At 40.3% G+C, this 26,658-nt stretch overlaps 1 protein-coding gene across 5 annotated transcripts in view; it reads right to left on the bottom strand.

Annotated features, from left to right (window-relative positions):
- Positions 1-26,658, bottom strand: part of lrch1 (leucine-rich repeats and calponin homology (CH) domain containing 1) — a 106,121-nt gene that overhangs the window by 23,573 nt on the left and 55,890 nt on the right. For 2 of the 5 annotated variants that reach the window (XM_041807775.1, XM_041807772.1), the window contains exons 8-15: positions 23,352-23,457; positions 18,984-19,099; positions 16,485-16,555; positions 15,471-15,557; positions 14,928-15,005; positions 14,563-14,599; positions 10,349-10,421; positions 8,667-8,783 (exon numbers count right to left, since the gene is read on the bottom strand). In XM_041807775.1, coding sequence (XP_041663709.1) covers positions 8,667-8,783; positions 10,349-10,421; positions 14,563-14,599; positions 14,928-15,005; positions 15,471-15,557; positions 16,485-16,555; positions 18,984-19,099; positions 23,352-23,457 — 685 coding nt within the window. Of the gene's footprint in view, positions 1-315; positions 3,158-8,666; positions 8,784-10,348; positions 10,422-14,562; positions 14,600-14,927; positions 15,006-15,470; positions 15,558-16,484; positions 16,556-18,983; positions 19,100-23,351; positions 23,458-26,658 lie in introns of those variants that run through there. The other 3 variants (XM_041807776.1, XM_041807773.1, XM_041807777.1) reach the window with 2 other exon arrangements.

Raw genomic sequence — 26,658 nt, 5'->3', positions numbered from 1 at the left:
TCTCATTAGCTAATGTCTTTTTGTGCTCTCACTGTACAGGGGGTTATTTTTTTGTACCACAATGGTTTAGATTATACTTAGGAAAAACCTCACTGCGGACTGATTGGCGCGTCTCATTTGATTGACAGACAGCTTGACAGGCAGAGGCTACGTTTCTGTCAACCAGAATGCTAGCTAGCTAGCTGACAGGAAGTCAAGCTTAGTGGGTGGGCCATTAAGTTGATCCAAAGTTCGGTTGAGACCACGATTTCAATATTGAAGCCGCCACGGATTGGCTTCAAAAGCAGTTTGAGTCCGCCTATTGTCAGCAGACGGCTGACGTCACACAGGGTTTGTCTAATTCTTTCTACAGTCTATGGGTTATACCAGTCAGCAGATCTGTGTTTATCTTTGGGCCTCAGTTTCTTGAAATACACCACCCAAACCCAGATCCTGTTGGAATTGTTCTTTTTAAATCTGGTATGAAATTATACCCAAGAATAGTCTGAAAGCTCAAACATTACTGCGATGGATTATAAAAGGGTTCAGATTTCCATCCTGGGAGAGCAGGTAACGGATTTAAAACTAAGAAAAGGGGACCTTTCATAATCTGGGAGCTAAACAGATAAAAAATAAAAGTTTACAAGAATTAAGGGAACAGCACTGTCTAAATAACTAGGACTTTAACAGATATTTAGAGAAAATCATGAGAGATATTCTAGGCAGAGGGAGAAGTTAACATCAGTACTCTAATTAAAACCTTACAGAACTACTGAAAGCTAACCTAACTGCAGCCTTTTATTAAGGTTATATTATTGCACAGCCTGACATTGTGATCAGATAAACTGTGCAGCACTTGTCTTTAAACAGGAGTTGTATTAAACTGACCTCATGACTCCACTCACTGACCTAGACCCTCTTAGAACAGTTATGTTTACACTTGAGTTCACATGAATCCTATCTGAGACCGCCTCAGAGCTCAGGTGCAGCGGACTAGTGATCTCTCTGATTAAGTAGACCAGACTTTAGGGTCTAGTGTACTGGAGCTGGGCCTGATAAGAGACTATCATCAGAAAGTCAGTTAGCACATAAAAATAGCTTTTCTTCCAATAAAAATGAGATGTAAACTTCGACATCATCGTGACTCAGTCACACTCACAGAGCTGGAGGCTGAATCAGTCACCACTGCAGCGTCCCATTTTTTTTGGACGCATAAATCTGCCTTAGAGCACAGCCTGTTTGTGTCTGTGAATAACCACATAGGGGAGCTACAGGCCTGTACTGGCTGTTTTTGAGCAGGTGTAGTTTGTTTATTTCCAGAAGAAGTCCTTCTCCTCCTTTAAAAGAGCATGAATCATATTTGACCATCATGATGTTTCAGTTACACCTGGAAAAAAAGTTAAGCTATGATATTTTTCCTGTCTGCTATTTATTACTGATAAGAGAAAGTGCAGAAAACTGTTTCTAGTAAATGCAGAGTTTAAATATAAATATCATCTCAGGTTTAGAACATGTGCCGTGTCAGCCTTGGTCCTGAACTGCTTTGGCCTCCTGATGGCCATCCTCCAGGTCTGCTCTAGGACAATGCTCCATCTCTCCAGGTACGCTCCCAGCTAACCACTCTATAACGCATGTGGCCATACCTGGCGTCTGGACCAGCCTACCTTGTCCTGGGCACCCACTATGCAGTAAGCTGGATCAGGCCTGGGGAAAAGCACCAGGTGCCTGTAGAAGTGCAGCTGCTGCTCCAGAATCCATCAGCCGACCCTTCCCATCCTGACTCTCCTGATCAAGTCAGCATCAGACACATGGTCTAACAACAATACCCAAAGATGTACCGAAGAGAAGTCGGCACAAAGGAGTCCAGTCAGCACCTCTGACTATCAGTCAGCATCCAGACCACACAAGAGTATAGCAAGACCGGGAGGACCAAGGACCCAGAGACTCTCACTTGAGTACACAAGCTCAGATACCTTGAAGTCCGGATCAGTGATCTGGACATCTACAAATGACAGTTCTCTACCCCAATGTCCAGTCCAGATGTGAAATTCAATTCCAGACAACTGAAGGATCTGCAGAAAGGAACCCTGTGTTTGAATTTTATTCCTTAATAACCACTTATCCCTACCATCTTCAGTCAGTGAATAACTACGTTTCTGTTCATTAACAGCCTCAGACTGATGATTAATTTCTGTGTATTGATCTGACTGAAGGTATTCAATGATGTAAATCAAAAACATCACATCACAGGATTAGTTTGTCTTATTTGGGGGATTTTTGTGTGTGATGGTCTGTTAGGTGTAAATTCTGTCTGACCTTCCAGGATGGGAGAAATAAACTCCGGCAGGATTCTAACATCGTGTCCCGGTGGTGTTCGAGTCGTCTCAGACTCGTGCTCTAGTTTTTAAAATCAAACAGAAGCCGTCAGACGTGGAGATTAATTTCTTCAGTAATGACTCTGTTTGTTTGATAATCCTGAGCGGCGTTTCGTCTCTGTGGGGGTGGAGACGGAGAGGAAAGATATAATGAAGGGCAAACAGTTTTATCTCTACAGTAAAATCTTCTGGGTCAATCATTTCACCAGCTGCTGACACCCCCATCTTCTCCTTCCTACTCCTCATCTCTGAGCTCTCTAAAGTCTCATCTGACTGATTAATAAATGTTCTCTCATCTTTAACATCTACATTAATGCCAACATTAGTTATTACAGTTTCTATCAAAGGTGGGGTAAACACTCCAAAATAATCAGAATGATTTCTGGCACAAAGTTTGTTTCTTTGTTCACCTTTTTTCCAAACGGACATGGGGTCCTCTGGAGTTTTTAAACCTGTCAAACTTAGTTCCACTCTGGACATTTCATTACATCCTAAACACTTGTCTTGATTAATAAAGGCATTTACATGTATATCTCGTGTTTGATGCACTTCTTTGTCCAAGGTCTTCAGGCCCCTTGGTCCACAAGGCCCCAGGAGATTGCCCACCTATGCAACAGAATCATCAGTTTGGCTAGAGCAGTCCCCAGTTCTTCTGCTGCCTTTGACCCCATGGAAAAACCAAACCCTCCTCTCCACATTCTCTGACCTTGGTATCTCAGGGTCTTCCCTTTAATGTCTGATGCTGGCGTGCTCAGGAGAGCTGGACGTGGGAGGGTACCTGGAGAGATGGTCCTGGACCAGGCCTGGAGGCCAGAGCAGAACAGGTGATCCAGAATGCAGCAGCACAGCTGGTCTTCAACTAACCCACATGTCACTGCTCTTTTCAACTCTCTACATTAGCTTTAGCTCCATCAGATTAAAAACTGAATTACTGCTGACAAAGCAGTACGTAAAACTGCTATTTTTTACCTGAAATTACCTCATGCAGGTCTGCACTATCTGTCTCTCTTGGCCAAAGGCACCTGGTACTTCTGTCTCATTAGGGCCCTAGGTCTCTAGTAGGATTGGGTGGTATCCTTTTTTAAATACTGACAAACCTTCCCCAAATTTTACCAGGGTGAACAGTATAACTGGCAGGTGTTTAAAACCTACATCATACAAGCATCTACCTGTGTGCACTAGCAAGCAAGGTGAACAGGGGCGCTCCACTGCAGGCGCTTCATTTAATCCTTTATCAATATTCTTCATGTCTAAAAAAAGGACGTTGATTACAGCAATGCTGGAAGTGATTTAGAGTTGAAGCACTGATTTTACACCTTACAGGTAAGCAGAGGTTCTATCAGGATCAGATGATTCCTGTTTAGTATCTGAAGGTCTAAATCAGATGTTAATGTGAGGTAAAAACAGGGTCTCTGAATCAGTGATGTTAATGTTTAAATGTTCCCTACAGCGTTTTTTACTCTGCAGCACTAAAAGAAAAAACCTGCTCCATAAATGTGTAAACACCACTCTAATGGCTTCGAGGTGTTTTCATGTCGCCGTGATTAACGCTGTGTTAGAGCGACTCAAACATCTGCAGCTTCCTGTCTGTTTGTGCTCCGATGATAACATTATGACTAACGGTCTATAATGGGTTCAGGCCTCAGGGACGGTGACATCAGAAGGAGCTGACCCGCTCACATCCTCATCTTCATCATCATCATCATCACACTATGACCCTGTTATTAGCCAATCACCACCTCTCCTGTATGAAAGCAGCCAATCAGGATGAAGATCTGCTGGGAAACCTGACGGTGGTGATGGCAGAGATCCTGATCAGGATAATGTAGACCAGGGTCTAAAATTCTACCAGGTCCTGTTAAAAGGTCCAGGGGTTATTTATCTAACCTGTGACAGGAGCCAGTCTAGTTCATCATCAACACTAAAACACTCAGTAAGAGATGAAGGTAGAGCATCACATTCATGAAGATTATCAGCACAGGTCACAGACTATGGTCTAAAACTCTTCAAAAGTTTGAGAAGGCAGCACATCTAATATCCATGTGATGGAGGACAAAACAGGAACATTTCTCTGGTTCATTCAACTCACATGACATCAAACTAACCCTTCTGTGTTTCAGCTCAAGGCCTTCATTAGAGCGTCTGCTGGCCTGGATCTACAACTCCCCTCAGGCCCCCCTCTCGTATCTAAGAAAAGCTTTCCAGGACTCACCTGGAAGGATTAAATATCAGCTTTGATTGTTTTAATTGAAAACATGCAAACATAATAGATGTAACAGGTTTCTATGTAAAGCTTCCATAATTATGACGATGTATTAGTGCCACTTTAAAAACTAGAAAAGTAGACAATCTGATCATTTTTGAGAAAAAACTCAAAATGTTCAAATTTAAAACTCAATAATTTATTTTTCAAAAAATCCACGTAATTGACTTTAAAAGTCATAAATTTACATAAACCAACACTTGCAGGTATAATTTAAACACAATAGTTATTTTACTTTACTATAATGTGTTAGGTCTAAGACAGTGTTCTCAAAACAGGAGCTGGAGGCCATATAAGGACAACTACGTAAGGCCTAACATATTATAGTAAAGTAGAAATGAGTTTTTATCTATCAAATGTTAACATACTCAAGGCTGTGATAATCCCCTTCCTTGAAATCCATTATGCATGCAGTGTGTAACAAATATTTCCTTTTTTTGTGTGCAAATATCAGTGTTGTTTGCACTAAGTCTGACATTTAAAGAGTTAAATTGCCAAAGATTAATCAATATTTGGTCTTTATGATCAGGTCTAATCTTGATTAGAAAATGAATCCAAAAGAAAAAAGTTAGAGAAATAAGGATGTATATCATTGTTTTTTGTTATTTACGTATGCTGCTTTTTTTTGGTCACATATACTGTCAAGTATTCATTTATTGGACACTGTCTGAGGGGCTGATACTGACTAGCTGATGGTGAGTTTCCGTAAAAATCTTATGTGGAGTCATTCTGGATTAAACTGTTTCAGTCTCTGTTATTTGAGGGTTACCTGGACAGCTGTAGGAGTTTCAAATTAAAACAATCTCTAAATACTCCTGGGGGCCACAAGGGGAAGCTGTAGGGGCTTCATGTGGCCCCTGGGCCAACCAGTTGATGATCACTGCTTTGTGATCTTTATTTATGAAGCTGACATGCTCTGCAGTCATCACACAGCTGGTTGTCTTTTAAACATGTGAGGGGTTAACACTTTGTCTGAATAAAGAATCAATAAAAATCAATGATTAATATTCTGGAACAATCCCTCCCTTTGGATTCAACATTGTAGGACAATTTTTGAGGCTGACAGCAGTCAGACATCATCATCATCGTCCCATCATATCGAGGTTCCAAATTTGGGTGGAGAAATTCATGCAAATTTGATTCAATTGGGCAATTGCAATTTGGCCCAATGTGATTTTCAAAATTCAGAAGGTGCAATATTTCTGTAACCTGAAATTTGTGTCAAAATACCAGTTTAATAAATGTCTTCACAGCAGAGATATTCTAATCAACATATCATGCCTACCTTTCTAATCTTTACGTTTTTTTATCAAATGTGAGAATGAGATAAAATGATTATAACCATCAATACAATAATTCGTATCTAATTTTTAATGAGTCAAATAATCAAAAATATTCTGATTCTTTCAGCGCTAGTTTAACTCGTCTGATAGTGTGTTGATTCCAAAAAAGAAGGATTTATCATTCCTGTTTGTTTTAAAATAAAAAAAGACAAAGGACTTCGAAAATAATCACATATCAAATCACAATTTTGGGGGAAAAAAAATAGCAGTTGGATAATTTTTTCAGATCATTCAGCCCTATTCCAGTAAAGCACTGATTTAGTCTCTGTTTGCTTCATCCCCTGCCCGCTACTGAGCGTGCTCTGTGGTGGTGAAACTATCAGAGCCAGCCGAGGCCGTGCCAGTGTAGTTAATATGAATGAGCGTGTGCTCAGCTCGGAGTATTTTTAGCTCCTTTATTTCAAGTGTTAGATAATGGTCCCTAAAGGAGTATCCCACTTCCACTACAACGCAGTCCAACATTTAGACGATCACAGCCGTGTGGGTCCATGTGTGCGCCCTGAGGCAGACGTTTCAGCACAGCGGTCTGTAAAACGCTCCGATATGTTACAGACATGTTTAACTCTTCACAAAGAACGTCAACAAGCCTGCAGAGACTCTTCACACACTTCACATGATAGAGGAAGTAGACTCACTACAAGATCACAGAATAAGATTAATGATAAATATAGGAAGTATGTGATACTAGTGTTAGCACAATAATAACACACACAGTTAGTCCCCCTCTTGTCCTGATTCTAGATGAATGGAGAGGTAGCGGAGAGCTCCAGAGCAACATGGACCTTCAAACAGAGATTGAACAGAGGAACAATCCAAACTAAGATCTATGGGATATTTTCCAGAATGCTTTGGGAATCGTTGACATGATTTCATAGATTTAGAGTGGATATATCAGGCGAGATATGCAAAAGAACAATACATTTCAAAAGTACGTTAGAAGTGAGTTTAAAGATCCAAAGAGATGGAGCAGGACGTCCATCTGTGCTGATTAGCATGAAGCTCAAACAGAATGGACATTACCTTTATGGAGCTAATAGAAGTAGCATTGCTTTGTGGTAAACTCAATCTAATAACAGATTCATTTGACATGATTTTTAGCTGTCAGTCACATTACATCACAGGGGCATTGAGGGCAAAAAAAAAAATCTCTTACAGGAGCAGCAGCACTGACCACTGCATGGAGCTGGAGCACCAATATACTATTCTCCATCACTCCAAATCAATACATGTGTATATCATATGACAAACACAGAAAAACATAACCTGGCACGCCAGATGGATTTGTTTCACACACAGCGTTTGGGAAAGGGCAGAGCCTTTGAAAAAAAAAACTTGGAGGGTGATTGGATGAATGTTCTGTCTGTCGCATCTTTACGGGCCAATCAGAGCAACAAAACATGTGATGTAGCTGCCAGCAAGCTGCGCCCCCTCCCAAAGGAGTAAACTCCTTTCGAGCTGCAAAAGGCGAACCATGGCGACTTTAGACATGTCAGTACACGGCTTTTGTCGTTTTTGAAAAGAAAACAACTCACTGCTGTTCTTTGTTCTTCTTTTAATGAAGAAACGTCGTCAAGTTTTGATAAAACTGGCGCTTTAGCAGCATCCACGCTAATGTCTTCCGCCATAATTGCACCGGCCTCTTGTTGCCGCTCGCTTACGTCACGACTCTGTCATGCCCGAAAGTACTTCCCCTTGATGCTGAATGGTCCTATCACTTTCTAACCGGGCCCAAATGGTTCAGATGGGAGCTTTGCAAGATGGATTCGCCAGTGAAAAACACAGAAATGGGCAAATCCATCTGCTTTGCAAGGTTAAGAAAAACAGAGATATAAGTATAAACTGTGAGTGTTTCTCCTGTTGCACCCTTGAACAGCAAAGATACACTATCTTAACTGCTAAATACTGCTGTATATCAACTGTAAATATCAGCCTATATTGGCTGTAAATACTTGTTTAGATTGGGTGTAATCATTGACCTAAACTGGCTTTTACTATTGCCCATATATGTGTGAATAAATCTGCGTACTTTTAGTCAGGACCAACAGACCTACATCAGCTAGTCATAGAATAGTCTGTTTCTTTGTTCATCCTCATTTCCTAAACTTAAAAGTGTACAGGCTTAAATACAGGCTTAAATGAATTTGTAATTATGAGCAAATTGAATAAGGGCAAAAATCCATCATGCATTCCTATATGATATCCTTAGATCTTTTAGAACCAATGAAACACTGCCCATCCATAACTTCACCTTAATAAACAGGAGGAATGTGACGCAGAACCTTGTATGTATGGGTATCAGTGTCGGTAATAATGAGCATGGATGTTGTTATGTCTGATAGAAAAAATCAGACATCATGCAGGTTAAACAAAGCAATGAAGCAAAAAATCAAAATTAGGTTTTAAATAGTTTAGATTGGTTTAACTGTCAGCTGAAAAACTTCACAGAAAATTCTGAAACAAAATCAGAACCAAGGAGGAAACCCTAAGAGTTTAGGTGGAGAGATTTGTAAACAGGCTCACCTTAGCATCACCTGAACTTGACCTGAGCTCAGCTGTGCTCTCACCGTAGCATCACCTGAGATCAGATAAACTCTCTCACCTGAACATCTCCTGAGCTCAGGTGTGCTCTCACCTGAACATCACCTGAGCTCAGATGTACCCTCTGACTTTGTTGATTCCCAGTTAGTTCAAAGAGGCAGAACCTACCGCCACTGTGCAAGCCTCCGTCACCATGGCTACCATCTCTATGGAGGGGCGAGGCCTGTGAGAGGAGGGAGGGGGCGAGACAGGAAGGAGGGGGCGAGCAAGGCAGCGAGGGCGGGGCTACAACCAGGAAGTGGGTGTGGTGAGAGACGCAAGGAGTGGGCGTGGCATGTGTGTGGTACAGGAAGGAGGGGAACAACGGTGAATCAAGGCAAAGGTCATTAGAGGAGAAAAAAACACCCCGAAATCACCAATATCACCGGGAGGAAGATCCGGAGGATTGGTCGGAGAATAACCACGACGATTAAAGAGAGGCAGGGCCATTACAGGTGACAGTCATGCAGGAGGATTAATTAAAGATGATTTAAACATGGAAATATTCATGCAGCAAAAACAGAGAAATAATCACAGAGCAGCAGACGAGGAAGACAACGGGGGAACAAAGAGACGACAAACAACAAAGCAAAACAACAAAAACAAAAACCAAGGTTAGTGGCAGTTCACAGATCAACGTCACATGCTGTTAGCTTCATGTTAGCCTGATCAGCAGTTAGCACACACTGATAACAGCCAGCACACAGAGCTGGATGGACGCTAGCTAAAAAATATAAAAAAGCATGGGAAGAAAGGTTGCTGTGATGCTGCTAGGGTCATTGGGATAAACAGGTTTTAAACTTCAGAGGTTGAAAACATGATATTAGGACCAGTTTGAGACCACAGCAACAAAAAAATAAAGTCCTTGATTTTCTAGATATATTTTTGCCTTTGCCTTGGTTTTCTAGATATCATTTGGCCCTTTGGGAACCTTGACATAGATGATGCTTTCTCTTTACTTGGTGTTGCTCTGGATTAAAATTTTGACTGAAGAAAGTGTGAAGTGAGGACTGCCAACATGTCAGCTGATAAAACAGCTGCAGCTTGTGTTACAAAGTCATTTTCTGCTGCGAAAACACTGAAAATTAGAGTCTCAAAATGTCACTACTTTTACTGCAACATCTTCAAAAAGCTGCCATAAAAATCAGGAATGTGAGGCCAGAGGCCAGAGGCCAAAGTCCCTTGAAATCCTGAAGGGACGGATAAAAAAAATAGAAATTACCTGATAAAGCTTGTCAAAACACTTACTTTATTTTGCTGTGGCATCAAACACCCATCATTATTATCATTATCTGATTTTTATGACCAACAAAAATGCTGCACATTTTGTTGCAACATAAATGAGACTGACACAAATGTTATTGTATTGGCTGATATTTGGGATGAATGATTTTATTTGCATGATATGAGTACCAGTGGATATGAACATGTCTTCTGATATTTACAGCAGATATATCATCTATAAAAATCAGCCTATATCAGCTGTAAATATGCTGAATAACTAATTATTTCTGTGTAGTTTTACTTAGGAGTAACAGACTTACAGCAGCTAAAGCCTTTTTTTCTATTCATGATTACTACATACACTTTAAACTGTGTGCTTTTAAGGACTCAAGTTTCAGGTCTGAACTACATTTAAATATTGGTCTTCTCTAAATTCAATTTGTAAATATTGGGATATGGGATGTGAGCAAAGATCTAGTATTGCTCATACCTACCCTTATATATTGATTGACACTATATCAGTACATTTTAAAAACTTGATTTCTCCCCTGGCCCTTTGCCCAGGTATTCACTGAGGTGTAGCTCACCTGATCGTGGCTTTAACCCAAACACTGGACTCTGGAAGGAAGGGTGGCTGCTGAGAGGAGATCTGTCATCTCTCTGAGGAGGAAACAGAAAAAATAATCAGAGCAATTTTAGGTTTGAATTATGTGAACCAGAAAGTTTGAAGGCCAGATCAGACTACATGCACTTAGCCAGATTCTAATCTGATTGCATCATCGCCAACTATCATCAGACATCACACCTGAATACGAAGGTTCAGAACGATAATCGCTCAAACCTATGGGCAATTTTGAGTCTCCAGTTAACCTAATGGGAGGAGGACCATGGGAGGAGACCAGGGTATCCAGAGAGAACCCATGCATACACAGGGAGAACATGCAAACTCCTCACAGAGACCCTGACCGGGATTCAAACCAGAACCTTCTCACTGTGAGGCAGTAGTGCTAGCCGTTTGCAGCCCTATATCCAGTCTATATTCTCCTCTTCTTGATCCACAGGGTTGAGTCCATAACCGTCTCTTCTTTGTTGGTTTCTTCTTCTCCAAGATGCTAACGCAGTCAGCATCATGTCACAGCAGGGGGCAGGGCATCCTATGGGGTAAAATCCTTTCTCCCTAGCCCAACAAACTGATTTTAAGCTCTGATGCTTATTCTAACCAGCTGTAATGTCCTACATTGAGTTCTTATTTTGATTCATGAATAAACTTCTTAGAATAAAGCTGATTATTATCTGTCCTTTGTGAAGGCTGGATGAATGATCCTATTCAATCAGCGACGTCTCATTCCCAGATAACTTCAGCTGTTATCTCCTGATGAGAGATAAAATCATATTCTTCTATTCAGATATGATGAATGTAACTTCACATGACATCAGTTAATCCATCAGACTGTGTGGATGAGGAGAACAGAACGTTACAGTCAGATTTAGTGGATGGTTGTTGACAGATTAACATGGGTTAGGATGTTGGTTGGACAAAGCTCCTCCTACCATGGGATGTTGTACAGCCACAGCCTTCCTGTATTGTTCTGTGTTTTTTTTAGATAAATAACAAACTAAAATATAAAAGGTTTGAACTGTAAAGTTCACATATAGAGCATAAGGCCTCACAGTTCCTTAGTGGTGGGTTAATGCTCTGTTTCCCCCTCAGAAGTGATGGTCAGTGGCCATTCCCCTCAATGCTGACTCTTCTTCTATTGTAGTCGTGATTGACACTCTTTGACCTGCCTCCCTGATGACCTATGAACTATTTTAGTGTTGCTGGTTGAGACAGGACCAGATTTAGTAGTCTGAAATGGCGCCGTCTTAAAAGACAAATAACATGTGTAGTCTGATCAGATCTTCAGTCAGTCTGTCACTGATGAGCTCTGGAGTTCTGACCACTCAGTGAGGCAGTACAGCACACCTTAGAGTCCAGGACATTCACATGCAATACTCTCTTGGAACACTGTTTTTATCCATGAGTAGGGATGTGGATCATTCATTTTCAGTGATATTGATACCCCTACGATGGTCTGGGGAGTGGCCTCAGGTGGACTGAGTGGAAACTGTGAGTGATAGGCTATTCTTTAACCAACAGGACTTGATGTGAAATTAAAGAACACTTTCCACTGCTGCATGCAGAGAAGGGGAAAACTGTCCTGCAGCGGATAAAGCCAGCGTAATGAATGCTACCTTCCTCAGCAGCAGCTGGAGGTTTTTCAACCCAAACATTATCAAAGGGACCGCATTTTGGTTTAATTTGATTCACAATCATGTTTGCAGCTTTAATCCTCCCTCTAACTGATTTATGCTTCATTTTTGCAGCATTGATAAACTGATGTGACATCCTTGAGACTTAACAGCAGTATTGACACGCTGCAACATTAATAACCTTTGGGTCTAGAGAAATTCAGGACTAGGCCCTGACTGAACCAGGTTTCAATCTCCATCCCTTCTCATGAGCTCAAAAAACTTCTTGGTGAGAATAAGTAATGATCTCATGGTTCAGGCTAAGTTTCTGGAGCACACCAGAAGCTTCTATTTCTATTTTCAGTCCATGGTCCTTCAGTAGAACTGAAAAAATGAACACTGCTGAGATGAAGCACAGGTCTTATTCGTTTAATGTTGCTGTTTGCAGACACAGAGACTCAAACTGAACCACTTCTGCTATTGGACTCCAAACATGAATGACTGAATCCATCTAAACATAAAACACGATGGTCACATTAAAACCTCAGACTGAGACGTGACACACGTGACTCTCAGTGTGGACTTATCACTGATTGGCTGAGACACAGCAGTGATGAATTACTGTGAAACAGACATCATGAGGGGGCGGGACAAAGCCTCCATCCTGCCAGGTTTACCTTGATTGACATATGCCACTCATACTCCCGACATGCAAGCTGGGCCTCAAAGCGGGCCTTCTCTAGAATCATCTGTCTCTTCTTCTGGAACTCATAGCCTCCTTCCTCCATCTGCTGCTAGAACGCATCAGACCTTTAGCTCCTTATCTAACTTCAACGTTTACTTACACACTTTAAGACTTTATGAAGATAAAGACACATAATAGTTTAAGTAATCACTAATTTTACTCTATTACAGACCTGGTTAAAGCTTACAGCGTGTCCTAAAAGCATGAGACGTGATAAAGCGTGGTGGTTGTATGACAACATGAACGCAGAGTTTGGTCAGAAAGCTCCACTTGCATTGGTTAACATTTCAAACAAAGAGCATGAATGAGCCTCATATCAGCATCCTAAAAGCATGCAAGCAGTGCAGAGAGAAGCAGCGTGAAGCACCTGTTTCTATCCTCCTTTCTGCTGATCACTTATGAGTGGATAAGGAATAAGGATTGACACAGCCTCAGGTTTCTGATACTGTTTCTTTACAATTCCTCACAGATTTTCTTGGAGTGAAGAAAGCAGAGCACTAATATCATCTATATCCATTTTACTCTGACTTCTGTCAGCATAGAGGCTTGTCAAAGACTTGTCAATATAAAACACCAAAAGACTTCTGATTCTTCGGCTTCAAAATAAAAACACTACATGGTATGCAGTTTAAGTGGACTGATTCACAGATAACATACATTTGAGTATGCAAAAAGCCGTCTGCAGTCACATGATCCTGATGACTCATAAACGTCAGACATGACCAGGGAATGGAAAACAGCAGCTGCAGTCGTTATCAGAGCATTTCTACATCCATTGTCTACAATCCCTACACTTTATAACAAAGTGATTTTTACCACAGGTTAACTGGTTTACTTTGTTAGGAGGTGATCCAGATCACTAATGACTTAGTTCTGCAGACCTCCTACCACGGGTCTAGGCAAATGGAGGGAGACCAGAATCTAGAGGAGTCTAAGAGTGAGACCAGAGTCTAGAGGAGTCTAGGGATGAGCTAAGAGGCGAGCTGAGCCTCATTAACAGCTTTTCTTCTTGGTTTGGTCATTAACATGCTTTTAATTGACACACTGATACACTATTAAGATAATTAACCTTGTGGAGTACTGGTTAGACTGGAATGACTACTGGGGGGGCCTAGACTGGCCCGGATGCAAAAGGCAAGGATGGAATGTTTCATTGACTTTAGAGGATGACATCATATTCGATGTACAGGATGGAACGTTGGTGAAGCTGGGGTTGTTGGGGGCTTTTCCCTACATTTTTGCCAAAGAGTAGGCCATAGTTGGAAACAAAGGACAGTCAACATGAGGCAAAGATAGGTGGTCTATCTGTGTATAAGACTGAGGAATGATGTGTCATTAGTTAATGACCCAGAAGAGATGGATTCCCATCACAACCAGTGAGACTGAACTGACATCAACTGTGGAAACAGGAAAGATCAGAGTTTACTCTGACAAACTCTTGTTCTGCTCCAGGTTTCTGCCTGTTAGACAAAGGTTTTCATCTCCAGTATAACTAAATGTTTCTGAGCCCTGAACTCCTAGTGGTTAATGTTGGGTTTTTATCAATAATAGATCAGAGAGTATGGTCCAGACCGACCCCCTTTGTAAAGCGTCTGCAGGAAACATTGGTTATGAAGTGGTGCTATAAAAATACTGAAGACAGACTGAATGAATATTTAACAGATGCAGTGAAGACAATCAGCATCCAACGATGGAAGATACAAAGCAGTATCTGTGATCACATACTGTTAGGACACAGCGTAATTCTATAAAACATTTATGAATATAAACCCAAACATCATCAACAAAAAAACAAATATCAACATATGTTTGTGATCACTCTACCTTTGGTGTTGTGATGCCGTCGTCACTGTCCTGTCCACTGGAGACAAAGTGAGGGAGATATAAGAAAAGAAACTGTATTAGACTACATGAAAATGTAACAGTGACAAATCAGATGTACTGATCATAAACTTACATGAGGACATGAGCAGAACCAGGATAAGACTCATATTAATGTCTATGCAAACACCATATTTCTATCAGAACCAGGATATGAATCATACTAATGTCTATGTAAACACCATACTGTTTCTCTATCAGGACCGGGATAAGACTCACACTAAACACCATATGTAAACTGATATGGTGTAAACACCATATCAGAACATTTCAATGTAAACTCACTGGATGTAAACATCAAGTCTTACTTTAGTGACTCATCCACATTGACCATCTCTACAGGATAGAGCTGAACTCCAGAGAGATCGTCCTGCTGGGCGTTCACTCTGAAAAGAGGCAGATGCATTGGTGAAAAAGACAAATCTAAAGTTCATGCTGTTGAGAGGGATATGGCTCATATACAGCAGGGCAAAAGCATTGATAGACAGCACTGTAACAAATTTTTGCTGAATGCACACCCAAGCTGAGTGTCCAGATCAGCGTGCAGCATCTCTGATGTGGGTGCATTTAGCTGGGCAGGTTCCTTTGGGAATGAATCCCAAAAAAACCCCACTATCGACCCAGTGGATAAATGCTGTTTTACCTGATTCAAAGCCTCTGGGAGCAAAGAAACGCTTTCCACATGTACCACAGACTATAATCAGACCAGAACTTTAACTGCACAGCAGTTATTATGAAAACTTTTTTAAACCTCTACTGACTGTTTCAAACTCAGGACTTTTAAAGGACTGTGGGGCCTTATAAAGAATCGCTGCACTGTCACTGAAACAGCATCTGAAGGAGCTCTTTACCTGCTGGGGTCCTGCAGCAGCTCCACGGCCTCCTTCAGTTGGTTGATCATGTCGATGTGGAGCTCTGTGCCCCCAGTTACCTTAGATCTGTGAGCACAAAAACATCAGTGATAATTAAAGTTATTCTAAAATGGAAAACAGGTGGTCAATCAACAATATTAAGAGTTACCAACTAAGCATGCTTGTTTACAAATTAATCATTAAAGTTTAAATATACTGTTTGATCACTTTATTTCTTAGAAAGACTGAAAGTCAACTTGGTTTATAAAAATATCCTTAAACTTAAACTCAAAATAAACTTAAAACAAAACATAAGGCAATTTGTGTTTGGTACATTATTTCTTTGTTGTAACAATGCTTCTTGGCAATACACTTTATACCGCTGGAAAGCCTGTTTATTACCCTTTTAAATGGTGCCACATTTGTAGGGATCATGCATTTGTGGGATGAGCAGCAGAGCTGAGTATGTAGGTTGAGCCCATGAAAAATGTTCCAAATCTTCTCTGCCAATGCTAAACAGCTTATTTTGCTGTTGCTATTGACTCTTGTTTGAGCTTCTGGTAGCATGGGCCCTGCTACAGTGGTGAGTAGATGTTGTAGCTGTGTATGGTGCTTCCACATGCTACTGAGGCTCCAGTTTGTTAAATGAATAAATTGTTAAATTGTCTTGCTTCTTCAAACTTCAATCATCCAATCCACCAAACACCCAACAAGAGTCAATGGCAGAATCAGCTGTTTGGCATTGGCAGAGAAGATCTGGCATATTTTTCATGGGCACAACCCACACACTCAGCTCTGCTGCTCATCCCACAAATGCATGACCCTTACAAATGTGGCATCATTTAAAAAGGTAATAAACAGGCTTTCCAACGGTATAAAATTTATTGCTAAGAAGCATTGTAACAACAAAGAAATAATGTACCAAACACAAATTGCCTTACGTTTTGTTTTAAGTTCAGTAAATAAAGAATAAAGTACAGAAACATCTAAGAATAAAGCTGTGAATGAGCTTACATTTGTTCTGTGCTCCAGTGTGAATCTTCTTCTATCCTGAGAGGCTCATCGAAGTCTGCTGCTGTCCGACCCTACACAGAAAAAAAGGCACTCTCATAAATGCACATTCATGCACACTTTTGCAACAGCTGCAGCTGTCACTTGACCCTCAGACTCTCTGTCATTGGATGAGATTCAGAGACGTTCCCACGTTCCTCTGAAACCCAAATAAACAATGAGAGCACTGTAACATGCTGTCTGAGCATCTCTCACAAACACAAACACTCTGGGTTTAATGAGGAAAAAGAAGAATATGTACCTCCATCAGATAAAAACTTAATTACTTTTAGAGATGTACAGATACATCAGTTTGATACCAGTATCAGTTAGTATCAGCCCTGCTGACAGACATCAACCACTGATAAATAATGTGGCATAAAGAGATGTCAGTAACTGATGTTTATCTGTTCTGTCTGTAATATTGATGCTTATATCTGCTGAATCAAAGAGGACATTTTTTTAACAGATAAGAAATCACAGACTGGACAACCTCAGATTTGGTCAAACAGGAGAGAAAATGTTAGCTTAGCAGGGTCTTACACCTAAAGATTTAGTGAAAACAAATATCAGCATAGTTTCAAATATTAATTTAAATGTCAGTAACTTAATTCACACCCATTTTACACTTGGTGCACCTGTAAATAACTAATAAACTTAATAAATATTAAACTTTATTTGTATAGCACCTTTAAAAACAGAGGTTTACAAAGTGCTTTGACATTAAGCAGAATCACAGTTACGACAAAGCATCAAAAACAACAGCAAGACATCACAATAAAGACAAAACCCCAACAACAGAAGAACCCATGAAAAACTCAGCCAGTGATGTAACTCCAACATCATAAAAAACTAGCAGAACATTCTAAACAAAAAAATGATGTTGAATAGAGAGACATCATAAAAACCCAGACACGTAAGATTCTGTAATAAAAATGAAGACCAAGGATAAAAACCCAGAAAAAACCCCAGAATAACTTAGACCACTCCAAGCAAACTATACTAAGTATGAAACCTCATTCTGACATAATCATGCTTTTGATGGAAACACTAATTAAGACTAAGACGATAAACCTGGTGGGGTACTGGTCAGACTGGAATAACTACACCAGGCTTTATTCTCCAGGACAACTCTCTGAATTACTCTCGTAATAGAAATAAAGACGCTGAGTCTCTGTAGTAGCAAGTTTTAGCTTCCTTTGTCTGAACACCCTCCACCACTCTTTCTCTGATGCATATACGAAGAGAGAACAACAAAGGCTGGCTGGGCCAGGTTTCCTGTGTAGGTGTGAAACCCTCTTCCAGGTGTGAACCAAAAGGTCCAGACGAGGCCCAGTCCTGGTGGGGGTCTCAGCAGACAGAGGGGGCAGGAAGAATGTTTTAGGGGTGTCAAACATCTTGGGGAGGGACATTGCTCTTGGATAAAGATGCTTATCTCCCAGTGCTCTGGGCTCATTCTCTTTCTGACAGTCTACTGCCATAGACCTCTGTCCCTCTCACTGTCTCCCTCTCCCCCTCTCCCTCTCTTTCTCTCTCTCTCTTTCTCTCTCCCCCTTTCCCTTACTCTCTCTCTCTCTCTCTCTCTCACTCTCTCTCTCTGTCTGTCTGTCTTGTAATGCTAACTGACCGCTGTACATCTGATTTACCTTATAATAATAAAACTTTTTTGTCGGCCGGCAGACTGTCTAAAATTTCTTTTGTTCACCAGCAGCAACAGAGAAAAATTTCTACCACAGTCTCTGTTTGTGCTGTTCTGGTGAGCTCTGTGTTTCATGTTCAGTCCTTTTTTGGTCACAGTGAGTCAGTCTGTCAGTGACTCACCCTAAGTTTACAACCACTCTGCTTCATCTGTACCTCCTGTTAACTTTAAACCGTGATGAAGAGATGCTTTAAGCTCCATTAGAACCAAGAGGAACCAGAGTGTCTGACATAAACACAGTACACTCAGAGATGGGGGGAGTTATTCATGAAGAGGCTTTTAATACATCAATGATTTAATACATACAGGACCAAGAGGAGAGGACTGGAAGACTTTAACCTGGCACACAGAAAGAAAACTTTTACAGTCTTCACTGATTCACTGCAAATCACACACTGACGGATTCATCCACCATCGACCGGAGTCTACAGTCTCAGAACCAGAAATCTACTAGTCAAAAAATACGGCTGTTATCTTCCTTCTTTCCATCAACGAGTTAACAAGCTAAAAATGTAGCTACAAATCCCTTCTCTTTTTCTGACAACCACTGAAATTCATGTGTCACATTTAATATCATCACCACGGCTGGGTTTGTTGTGCTTCTTCCTTTAATGGCTGAAGAAAGAACTGAGCTGATTCACAGATGTTTAGGATTATTAGTATTGATTAAGCCATAATATCTGAAAAAAACCTGCACAGTGCCCAAACCTGGAGAGGGGAAGAACGACGGAGAGAGTGGGGGGAAGAGGAGGAGACGGTCTAACCTTGATGTAGTTGACGAAGCGTGTGCTGAGAGCAGAGTCTCGGTAACCAAACTGGTCCCTCAGAGCTTCCGTAGGACTCTCCTCAATCAGACGCACCGAGTCTGAGTTTGTGTCGGCTGGAATGACAAAGAGGAGATGTTTAAGACCAAAAACTAGATTCTCTTTCAACATATTAGACTTCGTTTGCTGTTAATCTTTTAATTAAACTGTTTAAAGGTGACCAACTTTCCACACATCCCGACCACCCTTCTGTGTATGTTTGAGCAGTAACAGCGCAGCTTGTGAGAACTAAGAACTGGACAGGTGTTGGTTCGTGTGTTCATACTGACTAAAGTGTAGATATAAGTCTGGTTTATCTCTTTTACTGCAGGTCCACAGAGCTTCTGTTCATGCCTCTGTTCAGACCTTTGTCTGAGAAGTCCTTTAGTATTTTCAGACCCAGTTTTAGGCCTAGTTTGCCCCCCCCCCCCATGACCTGATTTAAGGCTAGCTACAAGTAATTATTGAGATCAATAATTTAACAGTTTTCCCAGAAAATCCTCTTTTATCAGATCATTTTCCAGATTACTTTTTATATCACCTCAGGTCTACCATATGAGTCTGTATAAGTTAAAGATAAGTCTTCTACTCACACCAAAGTTCGCTATGGTTTTCCTCAGAGCTTTGTGCTTGGACCGATTCTTTTCACTCTTTATATACTTCCTCCAGTTGACATTATGAGGAACCATGCCATAGATTTTCATTGTTATGCTGATGATACCCAACTGTATGTATCCATGCAGCCTGATGATAAAACTCAGTTATTCAAACTAAAAACATGCCTGAAAGACGTTAAGACGTGGATGACCAGAAAGTTCCTGCTTCTTAACTCAGACAATACTGATGTTATCATGCTTGGCCATAAACACCTCCGAGAGGCTTTTTTCTCAGAAAGTAACTGCTTTAGACTGCATTGGCCTGACATACAGCTCCACTATGAGAAATCTAGGTTTGTCCTTTAACACCCACATAAAGAATACTTCAAAGACAGCCTTCATTCACCTTTGCAACATCGCTAAAATTAGGCACATCTTGTCTCCAAGTGATTCAGAAAAACTTGTCCATGCTTTTGTTACCTCTAGATTAGACCACTGGAATTCTCTCCCATCAAGCTGTCCTAGTAAGTCACTAAAGAGCCTTCAGCTGGTCCAAAATGCTGCAACACATGTACGGACCAGAACCAGGAAAAGAGATCACATGACTCCTGCCTTAGCTTCTCTACAATGGCTCCCGATAAAATCTAGAATAAAATCTAAAATTCTTCTTCTCACTTACAAAGCTCTTGAAGACCTTGTAAAGTGAAAGTTTTTGTCTTAATACACTAGATATGTTAGAATATGGTTGCTGTAAACCTGCGAAAACACTGAAAACTACATGTGACTGAATGACCCCACCCTTCTAACACTACAATATAAAATCACAGAGCAGTTAATCCCAGTACAGTCTATTGTTAGTTGATGTCACCATCTTTATTGAAAGTTAACAGTCAGTTAAATGCTGTTTTTCTGTTCATTGTGAGGTAAATTTGCCAAATCTATCAGCCAAAGTGGTCTATGGATGAGCATCATAACAGAGAGTTGAGCCAGAAAACAGACTTTATCTCTTCTTCTGAGGTCAACAAAAGGTCAAAAGCAAGCGGCATCTCTGGTCCTGAAAAATGAAGTCAATGCGGAAGTGCAAAAAATTTGCAATACCATGAGTATCCACTGAAGGCTGGCTGCAGGAACACCGGAAGTCCCGTGTGGACACCTGTTAAACAGCTGGTTTGTACACTAGAAATAAACTGGTTTACAACCTGGTTCAAAACACCAAACATGTCTTTAAGCTAATGTCTTCATGTGCTCTCGCTATACGGGGGTAATTATTTTTGTACCACGATCGTTTGGATTATATTAGGGATAAATCTCACTTTGCGGTGACTGGCGCGTTTTTATAGCTCGACAGGCAGAGAATACGTTTCTGTCAACCAGAATGCTAGCTAGCTAGCTGACAGGAAGTCGCACTTAGTGGGCAGACCATTAGGTTGATCCAAAGGTCAGTTGAGACTGTGAATTCAATATGGAGGCCTCCACGGATTGGCTTCAAGAGCTGTTTGAGTCCGCATATTATAAGCAGATGACTGACGTCACGTGGGGTTTGTCCAATTCTTTCTACAGTCTGTGGTCAAAAGGCAGGATAATGGTGTGAGAGCTTTCCTTCTTTCAGATTATAACATTTTTAAAACCTGAGAGGTTCATATTTCTCCTGAGTGGGCGTGGCTTCAGCTCATTCAACAGACATGCCCACACCATCCTGGAGCAGATTTTACTGCCTCATTTTTCATGATTTTGAAACTTAATTTCATAAACTTTGCGATGTTTCATTTGACTGAAATTTGACCTGGAAGTTCATAACACAGTGACAGTGACAACAAACCTAAATACAGATTTATTTTCACTTTACAGGGTTTTTAATAGTCAGGCACCAACCTCTCTTAAAGTGCTCATGGTGCCATATTGTCCCTCTAGATCCTCGCACTCCAAAAATGCTAGCCTGATTGTGGTACCTTCAGTCTTTTAAAATAGTATGGGAGGTAGATCCGTCAGTGATCAGGACCCTGTCCTTTGGAATCCTCGACTTGTTGGGGTCCCAGAGGCAGACATTCTCTCTACCTTAAGAGTAGGCTTAAAACTTAGGCTTATAATTAGGACTGGCTCAGCAGTCTTTAGTTAGTCTGCTATAGTTTTAAAACTTCCCCTTTGAGAAAGTTTATAGTTAGGGCTGGCCCAGAGCTGGCCCAGTCTTTATTTTGTCTGCTATAGTCTTAAAACTTTCCCCCTTGATAAAGCTTTTAGTTATGACTGGCTTAGACCTGGACCAGTCTTTAGTTAGTCTGCTATAGTCTTAAAACTCTCCTTCGATAAAGTTTATAGTTAGGGCTGACCCAGCCCTGGACCAGTCTTTAGTTAGTCTGCTATAGTCTTGAAACCTTCCCCTTTGGTAAAGCTTAACATCACACTTCCATCTATAATCATTACTAAAGCAGGTTCATTGAATCCAATAGCAATACTACTTCACTGCTTTATTTATTAATAATAAATTAACACTGGTCTATTATAATTGGCCACAACAGAGAATACAGTCTAGACCCGCCCTCTGTAAAGTGTCTTGAGATGACTTCGGTTATGAATTGGTGCTTTACAATTGATTGATTGATTGAAGTAGTTATTAGTCCAAGTAACCCCTGATGCATGGTGCTAGATGATTATTTTATTGTGCCCAGTCTAGTTGGACCCTCTTAGATCTAGAAACATGAATATCAGTCATGTTTGTGTTGTGTTTCTGAAATGGACCCTCAAGACTTCCCAACGGTCTGGTGTTTAGTCAGCCTGTCAGATTCAAACTGAATTATCTGTCTGAGATAATAAAAAATCAAAAACTGAACTTAGGATCAAATTTAGGGTGGACCTCCGGTCTCGCTGTTAGCATTTAGGAGAATGAGCCTTAATAATCAGACGTCCTCTTTATTGTGAGCTCAGTGCCCCTCCATAAGCGGTGACCTGATTAAAGTCTATTTAAACGCAGCGTCTCGGGAGCTGCTGCTCGCTATTAAACAGCCTGAAGGGGTCTCCAGACAGGACGTCATGTGCACCATGCTCACAGAAAGGGTTTAGTATAGAACCAGAGAGCAGCGAGGAAAGGATCCATGTAGAGTCAGAAATACTTTCGAATTAGATGTGAAAGACCTGAGCTGAGAAAAATGACTATGTATTTTGTGTGGCAAATGGTTAAAAAAAAAAAAAAAAGAAGTCACTTACACCATCAGAGCTAAATTATTTGTTTAAATTTACTATGTCAACTGAGGAGATTTTTTTGTTCATAAACACACAATTCTGATGATTTCTGTCCCATTTAATGCCCCATCTCTATCAATGCATGGAAAATTAATCATCACACACACAACAAGCACATACTCCAAAAATAAAACCAAATGACTAAAATGGAATAAATGTAAACAGAATACAAAGACTGGAAAAAGTCACGTCTAAGTCAGAGTGCCTCCTAAAGTTTCAGACCTCTGACTGCTAAAAATAAAAATATTAAAGACACTGTGTTGGCTCTAATTTACCAAGTCAAAGTTAAAGGACAAATTTACTGACTTTCAACCAGCTGTGCATCGATAGTTAATGTGTATGACATGCTCAATGATCAGTGTGTCACTGCCCTTACTTTAAACTGTAAGGCGAACTCCCCTCTCATGTACCCTCCTGAGTGCAGATAAATGTGTTGATTAACATGTGGATAACATGTGGATGAACATGCAGATGTGGTTGTGATGTGGTGGTGTACCTGTGAGCGAGCTGATGTGTTCGCTGGAATCGTCTTTGCTGATCCCCTCCTCTTCTGTGATGTGGCTCATTGGTATATTCAGACTCAGACTGTCCTCATCTGATGGCTAGAAACACAACAGACACACGAGTTAAACAACAAATACACAAACAACAGAATGAATTCACAATATTAAAAATTATCATACAGTTCCTGGTTCTTATCAGGATCAAACTGTTACCAGGTTTTGCGATAAACGTAATATAATTCCCCCACAGTTTATAAAATATTTCTGTTTTATCAAATTTAGATATGCAGGATGATTATCAGTACAGAAAAGTTTAATTATTTTTTAAATCTTAACAAACAAATAAAATCCACCACAGGTGCTCATTTACTCCCTCACTAGAATAATCAGAAACAGTAGGTGGCGTGGTGGTATCCATCCAGTCATTGAACACAGAGAAAGAAGAAGCAACAGCAGACTATACAGAGGTCACTGCTGTAGGAGTTTTTCAGAAAGTTTGCAAAACACACTTTACGAAAATCCTGAAGGGAGGAAAAAGTGGATGGCAGCAGCTCCTGAGACGCTGCATTTAAATTAAAGACAAAAGTAAAAAAAAAAAAAAAAAAAAATTCTTTAAACTAAAGCCTGAGGGCTTTTATTTGATGACGAACTTTGGTTCGGAAGTGTCGAAGTAAAAAAAATGAACAGTAGTAAAGGCAGAACTGTTCTTTGTTTTCTGAGGGAAACTCAAGGATGTCAGAATTGAATATAAACATCTTTACACACTATGTATCAACCCTCTGACAGGGTATATACAGTAATCCTTAAGTTAAATTTAATACCTTTAAATACCTTTTTTACTACCTTCGAAATTTTTTTAAAACCATCACCACACTGAGTTGCAAGTGTTAATCAGCGACCTTTCTAACGTTTACGCAGATTTTGCTTAACAAATTTATTAGACCACCCTAACCCCAACCAAAGTAAGGTTTATGCCACAGCTGCCCTAAATTAACAGCATTGGTAATTACCAAAATCATTTTTTATGTTTCTGCAATGGTTAATACACCCATATGTAGAAGCTCTTTAACCAAAATGATATTTTTAATGATAAAAAATATAATTATATTGTTATCCATGAATTTTCAAATTTACTGATTTACAAAAAACTGAAAAAATAGTAAAGCACATTATTATTTCTTGATTATATGTCAGATTATAGTTAGTTACTTGCATTCCTGAACAGAAAAATGAGTTTTAGTGGTTGAATGTTATGCTTGATTCATTTCTGACTTCTCAGAGAAGCCCAGTGAGCTGGCTCAAAATTGGGTGAATTCAGTTTGAAATTCCTCATTCCTGTTCAAAATGGAAAAACGTGGAGAGCTCACTGAAAATGAAAGAGTCCGCATTAAAGCACTTCATGATACGGAATGGTCTTTGAGACAAATATGACAGGTGGTCTAATAAATTTGTTAAGCACTGTATGTAACACTATACACAACAGAATAGATTTAGAGACCCACTGATGTTGACCACATATTGCACATTTATTTCACCTCGTGAATAAAAATTTAAAAACGACATAAAATGTGCAATAAAGAGATAGTTCCAGCACATTGGCTGGCATTCACTGCATGAACTGTTGAATTGCTATTGATTTTAACATGAACATGTGCTATAGGCCTAATATGAAGACATGAGCAAAAGAATCTTATGACAAGTATCTTAATTGCATGGCCTTTTCTTCAATAATTTTGTCCATTTTAACCAGTTCCTCTTTTTTCTCCATGTATCTCCTTCTGAGTGTATTGGATTTAGTGATTAGCTGGGCCGTTTTTGACGAATGGCCCAGCCATGTTGATGCCATCAACAAGCTATTTTTTGAAGAAGGATGCCAATCCAAATCTGATGATGTAACCGGTGTTGTCTTTACCACAGGTGAATGACTTTGAAATGTCAGAGTTGGGAAACATTTCTTAAAACAGCTCGACTATTCCTTTGTTGGAGTTCATGAATGGCGTTTAACTGCAGTGTTTAGACACCACACAGCCTCCGCGCGCAGTGTTGGTATGGTGCCCATACTCACCCAGAGGTCTGATGCAGTTGCTGGAGCCGTAACATTGGCTAGTACCATGGCCCTAGTTTGCAGTGGTGGTGGTGGTACAGCAGCACAGAAAGTTGAAAGTGGTAGAGTTAACTGCTCTCGCTGACCGCACATTCCATTTTTATGTTGCACATGCGACCGAAATGCGTTAGCTCCCATCCAGTTGATGTTGATGTTTTTTATTTACAAACTGAACAATAAGCCTGCTGGTTACTCCCTACTACAGGCCTGAGCCAGTCCTTAAATGCTGGGTCTTCCACCCTGCTGTCAGAAAACTTGCATTTGCCCATGACGACGATGATGGTTGTCTGGACGTTGAAGATAAGCTAGCCAGTTGGCTACTCAGTTGAGCGCAACGTGTTTACGACCACTGAATAAGATGTCATCAAACATAGCCTACAAAGTTGAGACTTCAGGATTGAGATGAGGATCTTCAATTATGTGCCCAGACATGCTAGCCCACATTTAAATGAACTAACGCGAACTTTAGCAGATAGAATTTCAATTAGAGTAGGACATCTCATAGCCTGAAAAAATAATACCTATTTTTCAAAAAAATAATACCTCTAAAACCACATTTAACACTTTTAATGGCCTTAAATTTGGCAATTCTGGCACGCCGGTAGTCGCCGTGGCACTATTTCCTGCATGTCTCTCCCCGCTCTCTCCCCTGTTTCTGACTCTATCCACTGTCCTATCTAATAAAGGCAAAAAAGCCAAAAATAAATCTTAAAAAAAAAAAAAAAAAGGCAATTCTAATTTATCACCTTTCAATACTTTTTAAAACCCCGTGGACACCCTGTCTGAGACCAGATGTGAATGAAGGGGCCCATTTTAAAATGAGAGAATAAAAAATTATCATAATCTTATCTGTATCGACCATAAGGAGTAGGAAATTAATCCATCTATCCATCCATCCATCCATCCGTCCAGCCATCCATCCATTCATGCATAAATCCATCCATCCGTCCATGCATCTGTCCCTCCATAAATCCATCCATCCATCCATCCATCCATCCATCTTAATGTTTGTAGGGTCAATTTTTCAGTGGGTCACAGAGGGGGCTACACTCTGGACTGGTCTCCAGCCAATCACAAGGCTGACATAAAGAGACAATTTAGAGTCAGCAGTGACCCTTATGGACATGTCTGTGGACTGTTCCTACATCTTGGGTTAACATCTATCAAACATGGTTGATTTATGGTCAATGATTACA

This window comes from Cheilinus undulatus, linkage group 15 (genome assembly GCF_018320785.1).
Source record: "Cheilinus undulatus linkage group 15, ASM1832078v1, whole genome shotgun sequence".
Classification (NCBI taxonomy): Eukaryota; Metazoa; Chordata; class Actinopteri; order Labriformes; family Labridae; genus Cheilinus; species Cheilinus undulatus.
This window is presented reverse-complemented; position numbering and strand designations above follow the sequence as displayed.